The sequence below is a fragment of the Anguilla anguilla genome, chromosome 15 (assembly GCF_013347855.1).
Source record: "Anguilla anguilla isolate fAngAng1 chromosome 15, fAngAng1.pri, whole genome shotgun sequence".
In the NCBI taxonomy this organism is placed as follows: domain Eukaryota; kingdom Metazoa; phylum Chordata; class Actinopteri; order Anguilliformes; family Anguillidae; genus Anguilla; species Anguilla anguilla.
In genome coordinates, this window is record NC_049215.1 from 7,440,089 (window position 1) to 7,454,466 (window position 14,378).

General features: G+C 46.5%; 1 protein-coding gene across 5 annotated transcripts in view; it reads right to left on the reverse strand.

The window, feature by feature from the left end:
* kalrna (kalirin RhoGEF kinase a) overlaps nt 1–14,378 on the reverse strand; it is a 164,394-nt gene that overhangs the window by 53,664 nt on the left and 96,352 nt on the right. For all 5 annotated transcript variants that reach the window (XM_035393034.1, XM_035393036.1, XM_035393035.1 and 2 more), the window contains 14 exons: nt 12,826–12,945; nt 11,017–11,235; nt 10,314–10,463; nt 8,213–8,327; nt 7,666–7,781; nt 6,707–6,829; nt 6,199–6,381; nt 4,227–4,345; nt 3,770–3,836; nt 3,405–3,514; nt 3,010–3,079; nt 1,716–1,805; nt 1,285–1,377; nt 200–311 (listed from right to left, as the gene is read on the reverse strand). In XM_035393034.1, the coding sequence (XP_035248925.1) occupies nt 200–311; nt 1,285–1,377; nt 1,716–1,805; nt 3,010–3,079; nt 3,405–3,514; nt 3,770–3,836; nt 4,227–4,345; nt 6,199–6,381; nt 6,707–6,829; nt 7,666–7,781; nt 8,213–8,327; nt 10,314–10,463; nt 11,017–11,235; nt 12,826–12,945 (1,687 nt within the window). The remainder of the gene's footprint in view (nt 1–199; nt 312–1,284; nt 1,378–1,715; nt 1,806–3,009; nt 3,080–3,404; nt 3,515–3,769; nt 3,837–4,226; nt 4,346–6,198; nt 6,382–6,706; nt 6,830–7,665; nt 7,782–8,212; nt 8,328–10,313; nt 10,464–11,016; nt 11,236–12,825; nt 12,946–14,378) is intronic.

Below are 14,378 nucleotides of genomic sequence, written 5' to 3' on the forward strand. Positions count from 1 at the left end.
ATTTCATTATAACATGGATCTTTTTTAGCCCATGTCATAAGGACATACATACCAAAACTTCAATAAAGAGCTTCTATGGCCAACAAGACCTTTAACTCTTAAACCGCATTAGAATGAACTGAAAAGAGCTGGAGTGTGCTGTTATGAGTTTGCGCAGTCTTTGTCTTTTGGAAGGCCCTGGGGGGGGGACCCCTCTTACCCTCCAGCATGCTGACATGCATGGCATCATTGGCTCTCTTCGGGACGCTGAGCATGACCTCCAGCCCGTCCTTAATCTCGCCCTTGCCCTCCTCGCAGCAGGTCAGCAGCTCCTGTCCGAAACAGAGACGAGCGCCCCACCGTCAGCAGGACGTGGGGTCTAACCCCCTTTCTACAGCGCTGCTGCTCTTAGCGCACAACCAGCGCGTTTGTGTTCCTAACTACTGTCCGAAATCCAAAAGTCTTAGTTATTACATTTGAAAACAATGCAATCTGACGCTGTTAGTCCACAAGTGTATTTTTGCATTCTTAATTAGTCTCTGCTCATAAGTCAAAAGACTTCTCCTTACATCTGAATACAATGCAATCAGCATAAGCTCTTAATACAGCATCTTGGCCAAGTATTTTTTATTTTTTTGCATTGGAAAGTGAAAGCTCAAATGAAAGTCTTCTTCATTACATCTGAATACAATGCAATCTGTTATTGAGATGCACCGACTACCCCCTGAAGAGACAAAGCATAATTCCTGTACATTTGAAATGCTTTGCGATGCATTTGTCGATGTAAAAATCAGCTATCCAGTGTAATAATAGAAGCTGCTGTGATTAAAGATTGTGAAGCACTATACCATGCAAATGGACTTTGGATTGAAATGAAGCAAAATGAGGATTCATTAGTGATAGAGAAGATTTCAGTCTGGTCAAGTATATTTTTAATTATAATTATTTAAAACCACACTGTTGATTTGTGCTATGAAGTAAATGTAATATGTGAAAAATATGTCATTAAAATTTAATTACAGTCAATCAAGAGAAGAGTGTGCGCGCGTGTGTGTGTGTGTGCGTGTGCGTATTTGTGCATATGTGTGTGAGTGTGTGTTTGTGTGTGAGGGAGAGAGAGAGAGAGGGAGGGAGGGAGGGGGAGAGAGAGAAAGAAAGAGAGAGTATATACGAGAGAAAGTGTGAGAAAAATAACAAACAACAAAGCCAGAGTAAAAGAGAGATAAAGAGAACAAGGCAGGGTCCATTCCTGAAAGAGAGTGGGAGCCATGGGCAAGAATCCCTTCTATTCTTCCTCTTCTGTACCTTAAGCAGGAGCTGGTACTTTGTGATCCTCTGCACTGGCTTAATAAGGTAGGATGAGATTGAATTGGCCATGCCGTGTCTTTGCTGAATTTCCTACAAGCAGAGAAATTCACATGATTCATACAATTCATGTTCTTATGTGATTCATAAACAGCAAAACATACATTAAAGTACACCAAAGATACAAGGACACACAATAGAGGATTTTATTGTTTCAATTCAGTTGCATTCAGATTAGATGTAGCTCTATATTGCCATCTACATGCCATTAAGGTGTACTGCCATCTTCCTTTGTGTTCAATAAAATGTAAGAAGCATATAAAAAGATGATCAATAACCAGGAAAAGAAGAAAAATATTTTGGGAAAGTCAGCATTTCAATATAAAACTCTCATTTGTCTGTACGAAAGAGAGTACCAGGGATAAACTTACATCAAAAAAGCTTCCAGCGTGCTCCAAGATCAGCTGGCTTGAATCCGGTTTGTTTGTACAGTATGTGACATACATCTGGAATTTATCAGCCTGCAAAAGCAATGGAAAACAACACATACACACACACACACACACACACACACACACACATACGCATATACACACACATACACATACACACACATATGCATACACACACATATACACACACACACACACACATACGCATACAAACACACACACACACACATACGCACACACACGCACACACATCAGCTGTCCTGCTTTAGAATGTCTTCAGAAAAGGCCAACCATCTCTGGAACAGCAGTACAGTATTAATTTAACAGCAAATGCCCTAATCTTGGGTGATCTGCAAATATTTTCTTTGAATCAACTTTTGCACCAAGTCAGGTTTTGGTATTTATATGGTATTCAGGTTATATCCTGATAGTCTCATGTTTTCCTTCTAAAGGCCTCTAATGGAAGTAATTGATATGCCTTCAGAACCGGCATTTTCATTTTCCTTCTTGGTTAGTACAGTTAATTTGCGCTAGTGTTTTAGCCATTTCGCATCTACAGTCCCTGGTCTGTGAATGTTGTCAGCCAGGTCTGGCACTATTTGTTCATATTAATCAAGCCAATGCACTCAAGCCTCCCGCTTTGTACATCGCTCTGAATAAAAGCCTCTGCCAAATGAATGTAATGTAAAAAGCACATTTATACTGCGCATTTTCTGAAACAATTTGAGTTAAGTACCTTCCCTGCTGAGAATTCCATCTCAAGCCAGCCGAAGCCGGTCAGGCTCGATTAAGCTGTGCTTTCGACACATCACCAGCTAGTCAGCTAGTCCACCAGTTTGACCACCAGCTTACTCTTCCCGGTAGAAACCAGCTTTGAGTAGCTTTGTGTAGCTAAAGACCGGCTTTGACCAGCCACAGACCAGCTAGAAGTGTCAAAAACACCGCGTAAACCATTTTAAACCAGTTTATAATCCCAGTTGGTTTTAGCTGGAATTTTCAGCTGGGTTTATGAAGGGGACACACTGATCACCAGTTACGCTTGCTAACTATAACTTCACTAATAAGCCTACAGCTATGCTTTCTAACATTTTATAAGGACAATTCCGCCCATAATTTATTTACATCTCCCAAGATACAAAGCTTCTAAAAATATAGCATTAGGCTGCGTCCATGTGTAGGGATTTAATAAGGACTCTGCCCTGGGGCGGTTAGCACAGAAGCTAAGAAGAGCGAAAGGAACAGGAACAGGATCAGCAGGAAGCGAAGAGCTTACCCATGTGACAAAACAGTGCCCCACGTCCTCTGGAAGCTGTTCGTAATTCACCAACTCTTTGAGGAAAACGCTGGCAGAAGGAACACAAGTAATTGAATTACTGTCACGCACATAGACAACGTTTAACACATAAATAATCCCATCAAAGGAAACGGTCAAACGGCTTAGAGTTAAGCGATAACATAATTTAAACAAATTACAGTGTCGGTGACATAGGGTGCTCAGAATAGGAGGTGTTACCATGACGATAACGGACAGGATTGATTTACTGGGATCTCTCTGAACAGCGGGCGTCAATTTATCCCTCATACTATTGATGACCTGCACGTCTAATGGCTTCTGCAGAGAAATGAGTTGCATCTCCGTCACTGATGACGAATCGATAAGACACTTACTTATTATGAAAATCGTAAATCTCCTGGATGTTCCCGAAGATGATGTGCTCTTTGTTGACGATCCCCGACGGGATCTCCTCCACCCCGCTCGTCATCTCCCACAGGTAGGTCTGGAGGCGGGGGCAAGACAACAATTCAGCCTTCCCATCGTGCACCTCTACGCGCCAGAGCCGTTCTCTCCCGGGCGCACCTCGAGTCAATGCCGACTATTGACCGCCGGCTCATGAACGTCTTCTTCTCAGAAAGCTTTTGTGATCGATTACAGAGAGGAAATCTCATTTACACCCCCGCTCCCCAAGCTTTCATAATGAATTACAACGAGGACAGCACCTCTGACACGATGGAAGTAACAAGTGCGAGCTCACCTCCAGGCATTCCTGCAGGTCCCTGACATAGGCCTTTTCAGTCTGAAGGAGTTCAGCCATTATGAACCTGGATCAATGCAAAAATACACCAATAGCAGCTACGAACATTTTATGACAGAAGACTACAACACGGGATAAGGTTCTGCGTTTAAGGCCTGAATGGTTTGTTCAAACACCCAGAAGTGACCACTTGTATTAAGTTTCACCTCATTACGCATCAAATTTAAATATAATTGTGGATAATTCATACAGAGGGTAAACGCATACTGTGCATACATACATAAAGACCTACATAGGATATCTACATTCTCTTATAGCAGACCAGTCCATATTGCAGATCTGCAGATGTGGTCAGTGGAAAACACATTCTAGAACCATAATGTTTGATGGATCTGCTGAATCCTCTGGGATCCTCCGGGATCTGGGATCCTCTACATGTGGAGTACGTCTCACTCACTCTTTCTTCCGGGCAGATTTCCTCTTCTCTTCGTTGACCTCGTGGTTGGGGTCACGCAGTTTCACCTCTGGGTCAGTCAAACTGGCTGGAATGATATCCAGCTCCAAGTCTTTATTATCCTACCGGAGAAGAGAGCAAACAAAGACACTCTAACAGTCGCATTGGCAGTCCTCTGAGACATGAATACTGACTACACAAGTTAAACCAGTGCAGATATCCCTCTGTATATCTTACTAAACCAAACACAAGGGAAAATGAAATGATGATGACTTTAAGGCTCTCAAATCAGTTCTGCTGCCCCTAGTGAATGCACACGTGTGTGTACATACTGTGTTTATGTATAGTAAGGTTCACTTGTGTGTCATTGTAATATTGCCAGTATGTGTTTGCGTGGATGTGTGTGTGCGCATGTGTTTATGCGTGTGTGAGTTTATGTACGCATGTGTGCGTGTGCATACGTGTGTGTGTGTGTGTGTCTGCGTTTAAGCATGTACGTGTGTGTTTATATGCACGTGTGCGTGTGTGTGTGGGTGTGTCTGAGTGTTTGTGTGTGTGTGCGTGTGCCTGTGTGTGTCTGCTCGTTGTATGCAATGCAGACGGCGTCTCTGGCTGGTGCAGAGCGGGGAGTGACCTGCCGTAATGGAGTGTGACAGAGTGCTGCGCAGACTTAATGTAGCGGCTGGTTGGCGTTCCGCGGCGGACAGAGTGGAGACGGAGCCCGTCTCCCTCCTCACTGACAGTGTTTGTATTGACTGGAGCTCATTACAGGGAGAGCTTCTGCTATTCCTGTCTGCGTCAGTCCCACAAAAAGGTGCCGGAGGCCAGACTGCAATGGATCTCTTGTCAAAGGGGAAGCCACAGGGACCCTTTTCAGAACTGATTTCAAAAGCATTTATTTGCCTTTATTTAGCAGAGAATGCTGGACTAATTTTGTCCTGGCCTTACTAAGGAACCCCACTTCATTCGACACGGAGAAGGACGGTCAAGGACAGCACTGCTACCTGATTTAGACACACTGGGTATATAAGGAGAAAAGGAGTATGGTCAAATGTAAATGAAGGTTTAAAGAAGCGCATGACTTTGGAGGAGGATGCCACATTGAGAGTAAAACGACAGAAAGAGAGAAGAGCAGAGCAGGAGGCGGTCCACCCCCCCCCCCCCAGGGGAGCCCGGCCCCTCCCAGCCTATAAATACCACCGACCATCTAGCAACGCTTCTGCAACACGAGGGAGATTCATAAACGAATCCCACAGCACAGACAGGAACAGGACCCAGCCACAGGCCGAACGCATCACTTGGAATCTGACCGAAGCTCCGCCTCCCAAAGGCTTACAAATTTTGGTTGCAACAATTCAAGCATGAGCTTGCGAAACAATGGAAGACTGTGAGTTGTTCATACTTTCAGTCAAATGAGTTTAAGGCCGACCGGCATCAACAATGCCGAAAGATTACCATCTTAATTGAGTCTCCTACGGCTGGCTTAATCTGTAAGGCACTAAAGCTATCAAATTAACTTACAAGACAAATCTAATTAAAACGATATGCACCTCGTACGCAAAACACGTCCTTCGTAATTTATTTATTTTTACGACAGCATGCCTGAGAGACAAGAGACCTGCTAGAAAGACTAAAGGCTTTGCAAAAAACTAAAGACTAAAGCCCTGCTGAAGGGACTAAGTGACATTTATGGAGACTAAAACCACAACAAGATACACTCAATCCCTGCCAGGACATTTTATTTTTATTTTTGATAGACCACAATCCTGCTATAACAAGTAAATCTCCCAAAGACACCTGAGCCTTGCTGTAAAAACGAAATATCACCTGGAAAGACCAGAGTCCTGTTGTAAAAAGGAAATCTCTCCCTAAAGACCTGAGCCCCACTCGATAGACAAGATATCGCCTGAGGAGGCCAGAGTCCCACCGTAAAGACCAAATTTCACCCGTAGGCCCAGAAGACGAGGAGGCTCACCTCAGAGCAGATCCCCAGGGACTTCTCCAGGCCGGAGCGGTACTTCCCCATCCTCAGGGAGAAGTCCCGGTAGCGCTTGTCCACGGCGGAGACCCACTTCTTCAGCTCGGTGACGTGGACGTGCCCTTTCTCCACGAAGCTGTCGGCCAGCTGGATCAGCAGCTTCACCTTCTCCTTGGTTTGCTGCGGAGGGCAAAAGGCGCGAGAGCGTTTATCACCTGCGGCTCGGACGCCGTCAAGACGCCGCGCGAGTGTCCGCCGCCGCCGCCGCCGCCGCCAAGGCCCCCTCGAAAGCGCGGAGATAAATCTTTCGCGGAAAGCCTCCAACCCCCCCCCCCCCCCCCCCCCAGGGGTGTTGATACAGTAACGCGGACGGGGATCATCAATCACTCTAAGTGGGCGAATCTTTGGAGGATCTGCTCCCTCAGGCTGAGGTTTGCTGGCAGGGCGTGCGGCGGGCTGGAGAAAGCGTCTGAGAGGCAGGCGGCGTGGCGCAGCGGTCTCCTACCTTGGCAGAGACTCGGAAATCTTCGTACTCCTTGAGCAGTTCCTGAGTTTTCTCGCTGGTCTCCCCAGGGGACGTGTGAGTCGAGAGGTAATATTCTCCGGTTTCCTGGATCCAGTCTAAGGCCTGCAGCCAGACACAGGGAAAGTCTCTCTCGTTGCCTGTTCCAGCCGCGAGTGAAACACTCTCGGGGCCTAATTATTCCTAATTATTCCACCATGCTGAAGTACATCATATATAAACACGACAACCCGAAACTCGCATACTGCCTGACCGGGTCCTTTTCTGTATGCAGAAAACTAAACAAATATTATGGCATTACATGAAAATGACCATAAGTAAACATTTTTCCATGTACATGTACCTCTTCAGCACTGCACTCAAACAGATAAAATGATTCACCGGTTCAGCACAGTGTTCAAACAGGTAAAGAGAGCACTCATACAGGTAAAGAGATTCACCTGTTCACCACTGCACTCATACAGGTAAAGAGAGCACTCATACAGGTAAAGAGATTCACCTGTTCACCACTGCACTCATACAGGTAAAGAGAGCACTCATACAGGTAAAGAGATTCACCTGTTCACCACTGCACTCATACAGGTAAAGAGAGCACTCATACAGGTAAAGAGATTCACCTGTTCACCACTGCACTCATACAGGTAAAGAGAGCACTCATACAGGTAAAGTGATTCACCTGTTCACCACTGCACTCAAGCAGGTAAAGTGATTCACCTGTACACCACTGCACTCAAGCAGGTAAAGTGACTCACCTGTACACCACTGCACTCAAGCAGGTAAAGTGACTCACCTGTTCACCACTGCACTCAAACAGGTAAAGTGACTCACCTGTTCACCACTGCACTCAAACAGGTAAAGTGACTCACCTGTACACCACTGCACTCAAACACAGGTAAAGTGACTCACCTGTTCAGCACTCAAACACTACCAGAGAGCCTCACCTGCTTGGCGCTGCGCTCAAACACCACATACTGCTGGCACTGGTCCAGCCGCCTCTTCTTCATGGTCCAGAAGTGCAGCACCCGGTTCTCCCTCTGGAGTAGCTCATTCAGGATGGCTGCAGGGAGGAGAAAGACGTCAATGCAAGTGTCTATATCATGTGCCAATTCGCCAATGACACATCACATTATATACATCTTTACCACACAGGCTAATACTGGACCACCTGTTCTTCTACACAGCCCATGTTCATGCAGGATATTTATTTTAAAAAAGGGTAAGGCAACAGTGTTCCAAACAGAATGTTAAAACGCCATAGTCTTCTTGTTACAATTTTCTCCAGTACAACACACTGTTGTGAAGTAGAGCAGTGGACAGAAGCACTGTGGACTAGTGGTAGGACTCTCCACATAGATGCACAGTTCATATACTGTAAATGCACCTTGGGACACTGCTGCTGTAACATCTGCACATGTGCATTGCAGAAGCAGGAGTAGAACGGTTGCCAGGAAACCTTGCGATTCTCTGAGACAAAAGCGGCTCGCTGACCTTTGACCTGCTGCTCGGGCCCGCGGGTGTGGCTGGCAGCTCCGGGGATGCCCACGTTGTTCCTGTGGATGTACTTGAGGAAGACCTCCGCATTCCTCCTGGCCAGCGTGCAGGCCTGCAACGCAAGGGTTAACAAATCTATTGCAGAGCCGCAGCCGGGGGGTGCGGGGAGGAAAACAGGCAAAGTTAAACGGATCCACTAGAGCGTGGCGCGATTAATCCTCCCTGGCTCCACACACAAACACAAATGCAGAACTGCGAGGCCTTTCTGTGCCACATCAGGCCACAGTCGCGCTCCAACGCGCCGCGGGGCCTTATTTGTAACCATAGCCTTCCTTCGTGTCATAACGCCACGCACCAGTTCTGTCACACATAACAAACAACGCCGCGCTCGGGCCTACGGCGAAGGCACGTGGTCTCCGAGGAGAAAATAAACCACCGTCTCTCTGTAGTGCTTACTGCAGTGAAACACACACGCGCGCTTCACCCGAAACCTCGCTTATCTGACGTTTGTACGGACTGCCAGCGCACTCTAAACTGTACGCTAAAATCGACTACCGTTGAAGATTTGCTTTGTGGACATTTGCATTTCATTTGAATGAATCAATGATTGGGTACAGCTGCTTCTTACCTGGGAGAAACAGAACTCTCTTCAGCTAATGTCAACATATCGTACTATAGCCCGGCAACCAGCTAGGACCAGTACCGCCTGCTAGCACACGCCAGTTCTGGCGCAGCCTATTTCTTCGTTACACAGTTTCTGAAAGCCTCAGTCGCTCTGCGTTATTGACGTCGTGTTAAATTTGGAGAGCGGGTACCGTAGCCACAGGGCAGCGGTGGTGACTGACAGGCGGAGGGTGTGGGGCTGGAATGTAATGCAGTGCTGCTGTCAAAGTCACTAGCAGCAGCGTCCCTGGCCTACATAGCAGAGAACAAGCCTTCCAATAAAACAACGGAGGAAAGACCTTGACAAAGAGGGAAAGGCTTGGAAACAGCACCGCCATGGTGTACCGACACAGTTTTACCACAGAGAGGAGTCTTTTAAGAAGGTATTAACAACGAAAGCTGCTCAACTGACCGAGGAGGGAAGCGATTGTTACCAAAATAGAAAAATGACGTGACATATGACATGACTGAGTGACTCTATGACCTCCGTCCACATCTGGCCGTGAACTTGACACCTAACGGCGGCGATACTGTGTCAGCTGTGCCCGTGACCTCCTTAACCCCCACCCCCCCCTCCTCTGGGGGCCCGGCGGCGGAAGCACAGCAAGGTCAGGGTCCGGCCTCCAATAACACAGCAGGGCTCTGGGGCCCGCATGCCTATCGCAGGTGTCCACATATACAGCAGGGTTTCCCCCCATACCCATCTACTGCAGTGTGTGAATACACTTTCTGTGTGCCTCCCCTTTACTGTATCATATGTCAACATCCATCCATCCATTCATTCATTATCTATACCCGCTTATCCCGGGCAGGGTCGCGGGGGGGTGCTGGAGCTTATCCCAGCTTGCATTGGGCGAGAGGAAGGAATACACCCTGCACAGGCTGCCAATCGATCGCAGGGCACACACACCATTAAACTCACCATGTACTCACACACTCATACCTATGGGCAATTCAGAGTCTCCAAATAGCCTAACCTGCATGTCTTTGGACTGTGGGAGGAAACCAGAGTACCCGGAGGAAACCCACGCAGACATGGGGAGAACATGCAAACTCCACACAGAAAGGCTCAGGCCAGATATATGTCCACATATTAGATTAAATTGTTCCTAAGGAAGCCATTGCAGATACACTAAATAGTTCTGTATTTAATCTGACAGGCGCAGATGTCAAAAGAAAGACAGATTACTCACACAAAAGGCTCTTTTCCCACATGTACCTTGTGACCCACCTTAACACCTCCCATGACCCAGCAGCGGTCTCTGAGGCACAGTTTGGGAATCACTGTGTAATGGCCTGTACTGTTGCCATGGAGACGAGGCTAGTGTTGGCCCCGCATTTGCTTTATACTCAGAAACGGGTGTTGTACATTTGTTACTGAGACCTCTCTCGGGCTGGATGCAAGAGGGGTGGGGTCCTGGGGGGCGTGTCCTACCTTGAGGAAGGCCTCTTTCTGCTCCAGGTGTTTGCTGATGAGGGGGATGACGTGGTCCGTCTCCGCCGTGGCGCCCAGCTTGTCGTGACCCCCGCACCAGTCCTCATCCCTCCTGTACTCCTGCTCCAAGCTTTCCAGCACACTGCAAACCTGTACAATGCACAGCGCACATCAGCGCCGCGACCATGAAAACACGCCGCAAACCTGTACGATGCACAGCGCACATCTGTTCTGTGGCTATGGAAATACACTGCAAACCTGTAAAATGCACGGCCCGTATCAGAACTCTGTGACCATGGAAACCACTAAAAGCAGTGCACATCAGCTGTGTAGCCCCATTATTGCACTGTACGTAGTACACCTGAACTGTATGATTACAGCAACACAATAGACCTGAACACACTTAGATGTCTACATAGATATAGACAATGTGCATACTCCATAAACAGATACTTAGATACAGCCAGTCACACACTTTAATCAGAGCACATGCCAATTGTGATAACACTACAACACTATACTAAATATTTGCGATAAATGTGACACAATGGCAAACTACACCAGAGAACAGTCGCATGTGATATGGTTAAAAAAACGAGAGCATACTTCAAATATGGATGTGCAATTTTGTTAATTAGGTGATTAATCATGCCAGACACATTGATTCCTCCCTGCCCCCGGGGGGCGCTGAGCTACGGCTGACCTGCTCAGAGGTCTTGTAGAAGGCCACGGAGGCGTTGACCAGCTTGAGGCGGTCCTCCATCTTGAGCATGAGCTGCTGCCAGTGCAGCGCCACCTTCTCGGCACAGCCCCGGATGGCGTCGGGGTCGTAGTGCCCGGCCTGCAGCATGACCTCGGCCTTCTGCTGCACCTGCAGCGCGCTCTGGTGCGTCTTCTGCAGAGAGTTGGCGTGGAACAGGGACTGCAGGATCCAAGGGGAACATTCAGGTCATTCATCATTCACCCAGGAGGCTCGATTCATCTGAAGAAGTAAAAACTTAGGCAATCCTCACTGCATGTTTCCGTAATTCTGAAAGCATTCTGCGCGTGGATTTAAAGCAGGGCTGCCCAACCCTGTTCCTGGAGATCTACCGTCCTGTAGGTTTCCATTTCAACCCAAATTTGGCACCTCATTCTACTAATTAGTAGCTACAGGACGGTAGATCTCCAGGAACAGGGCTGGGCAGCTATTGAATGAGGCGTGCTTTGTTAGGGTTGGAGTGACAGCCTACAGGACGGTAGATCTCCAGGAACAGGGCTGGGCAGCTGTTGAATGAGGCGTGCTTTGTTAGGGTTGGAGTGACAGCCTACAGGACGGTAGATCTCCAGGAACAGGACTGGGCAGCTATTGAATGAGGCGTGCTTTGTTAGGGTTGGAGTGACAGCCTACAGGACGGTAGATCTCCAGGAACAGGGCTGGGCAGCTGTTGAATGAGGCGTGCTTTGTTAGGGTTGGAGTGACAGCCTACAGGACGGTAGATCTCCAGGAACAGGGCTGGGCAGCTGTTGAATGAGGCGTGCTTTGTTAGGGTTGGAGTGACAGCCTACAGGACGGTAGATCTCCAGGAACAGGGCTGGGCAGCTGTTGAATGAGGCGTGCTTTGTTAGGGTTGGAGTGACAGCCTACAGGACGGTAGATCTCCAGAAACAGGGCTGGGCAGCTGTTGAATGAGGTGTGGCTTTGTTAGGGTTGGAGTGACAGCCTACAGGACGGTAGATCTCCAGGAACGGGGGCTGAGCAGCCCTGATTTAAGGGAAGAGAGTGGGCTGACAGGCCCATCAGGGGCCGTTCTTATTTACACAGATGAACTCCAGAGACGTAATGAATCTGCAGCAGAGCAGATGTCCTGGGTGGCTTTCCTGGAGATTAGCCGTAATGCAGCACTGACAGGAGAATGCCCCAGGCCTCCCTCGAACTGGAGACACACAGCGCACCTCATCTAGTTCTGCGCATGCTCATGATTAAAACCACCCTTGTGTGTGTGTGTGTGTGTGTGTGTGTGTGTGTGTGTGTGAGCACGCATGTGTCATACATGTGTGCGTATGAGTATATGCGTATAACTGTAAGTGAAAGCCTGCTTTGTCTGCATTCTCTCATCTGGTTTATTACATTAAATTCACAGACACTCTTTACAGAAGTGGAGAACATCAGAGTTTCTCTCAGGAATACTAAAGTAAAACAACAGCAAGAAGGTACAGAAGGCTCACTGACAGGCATTATGTGTAAAGTTAACAGAGCGAACTAGTACCATAAACAAAACTAAATACCACTACACAGCTGACCTGTCCCACAAAGTAATAGGTATAACACTCCTACCACAGTAGGAAGTTCTAAAAAAAGAGAATAGCTAAAGTGGGTCAGGGATTTATACAAACTGTTAAATGAAAACAATCCCCACATTGTATGCACCTACATAGTATGCAGTATGTGTATGTACATACACACATATAAATAAGCATATTTGTAGCACAAAGGCCCATATTGAAGCGATCAGCCCTGTTGAGTGATCACCTCGATGGCCAGCTGGAACTGCTCGTGCTCCCTCTGCAGCTGTTCTGCCTCCGACAGCGAGCTGGCGTTCACCAGACTGGCGTTGAGCATGGACTCCCCGTTCCGGATCCACCCCAACACCTGGGTACGCAAAACACACACGACCACTCTCACAACTATAATACTTCACATCAGTACTGGAAACCATATTGTAGCAGTTACATGGAAGAACAGGCAGAAGAAGAAGAAGAAGTACAAGAAGAAGAAGAACAAAAACAAGAAAAGAAGAGACAAACTGTGCAGCTGGTACAAACACAGATTAAATAAACCAAGCAACATTCACAGACATAATGTATCTGCAGTACAATCCACAATATAGCAATATATACAGTATAAATCCATAAGACACAGAGGTCCTCTCTCAGACTCAAATCCGCAGCGAGGATTTTGAAGCAGTTCATTCCATTAAAGAGTGATTAAGTTTAAAGTGGTTGTGAGTGACACATCGCATCTATTTGCTGGCTCTGTTCTATCTCCACATCAGGCCCCCACAGCCCAGTCAATAGTCATGGCTGCCATGGATATTGATTTATACAGTAAATGGAATGACAAATGATTTCCTGATTTTGCTTCTTATCTGGTCGTTTACTCATCCTCCTGTGACATAAGGAAATTTATATGGAACACAATTAATATTTTTTATCATCAATTTTATAGTCAACATACAAACTGATATATTCTTACTGGACGGTAGACAATAAAATGCAACAAATTATCAGTGGAAGGTGGACCTTCAATGGCGTTAGTTTATTATAGCACGTTTCAGAAGCAAGGCTTTAAAAATGTGTGTTAAAACTCAAGTTAAATATTAAATTTCACAATTTTATCATGGTTAAACTGTACATGAATACATAATATTGGGCATGTGGTTTTTCTAGATTGCGGGTTTCCTGACCATATTTCTGTCAACAAATGGCCATATATTCTGATTCTTAAAGGTGGCATTGCAATGTCTTACTTGGCACGTAAACTGTGTTTCTGTTTTAAAACAGTTTTGGAGGGGGATGCATATATTTGTATGCCGAAACATTTTTTGAGGATACATTACATGCACAGACTAGCTCAAATTGGTGGACTGGTGGATCATGACAATCAAATCAAATCAAAACAAAATTACTGAAGTACAATTTACAGAAGAGCCTCTATTTTCGCACACGATTGTTGCATGCAAATTTTAAATCACAGTCGGGTATGCATAATGGCTGGCAGACAGTCCTTAACAATGCTATTCAAAAATAGCAAGAGCACTGCTACCCATCTATTAGCCTGGTTTCAATCCAGAAAATGTTCACATTTTCACATTGATGAACAAAATAGCACTTTCATTTCATGAATTGCCTTCACTAAAATGTAAATGTAAATGCAAACGGAAGGCATTTGCAAAGATAATAAAAAGTGATTGTGGCAATGGAAAAAAAATGGCTTTCGATTATCAAACAACGCATGCATAAGCAGGACGCGGTCGGCTTGCATTCCCGCAGAGACATTCAGAGAAATAATGGAAAAAATGTGCT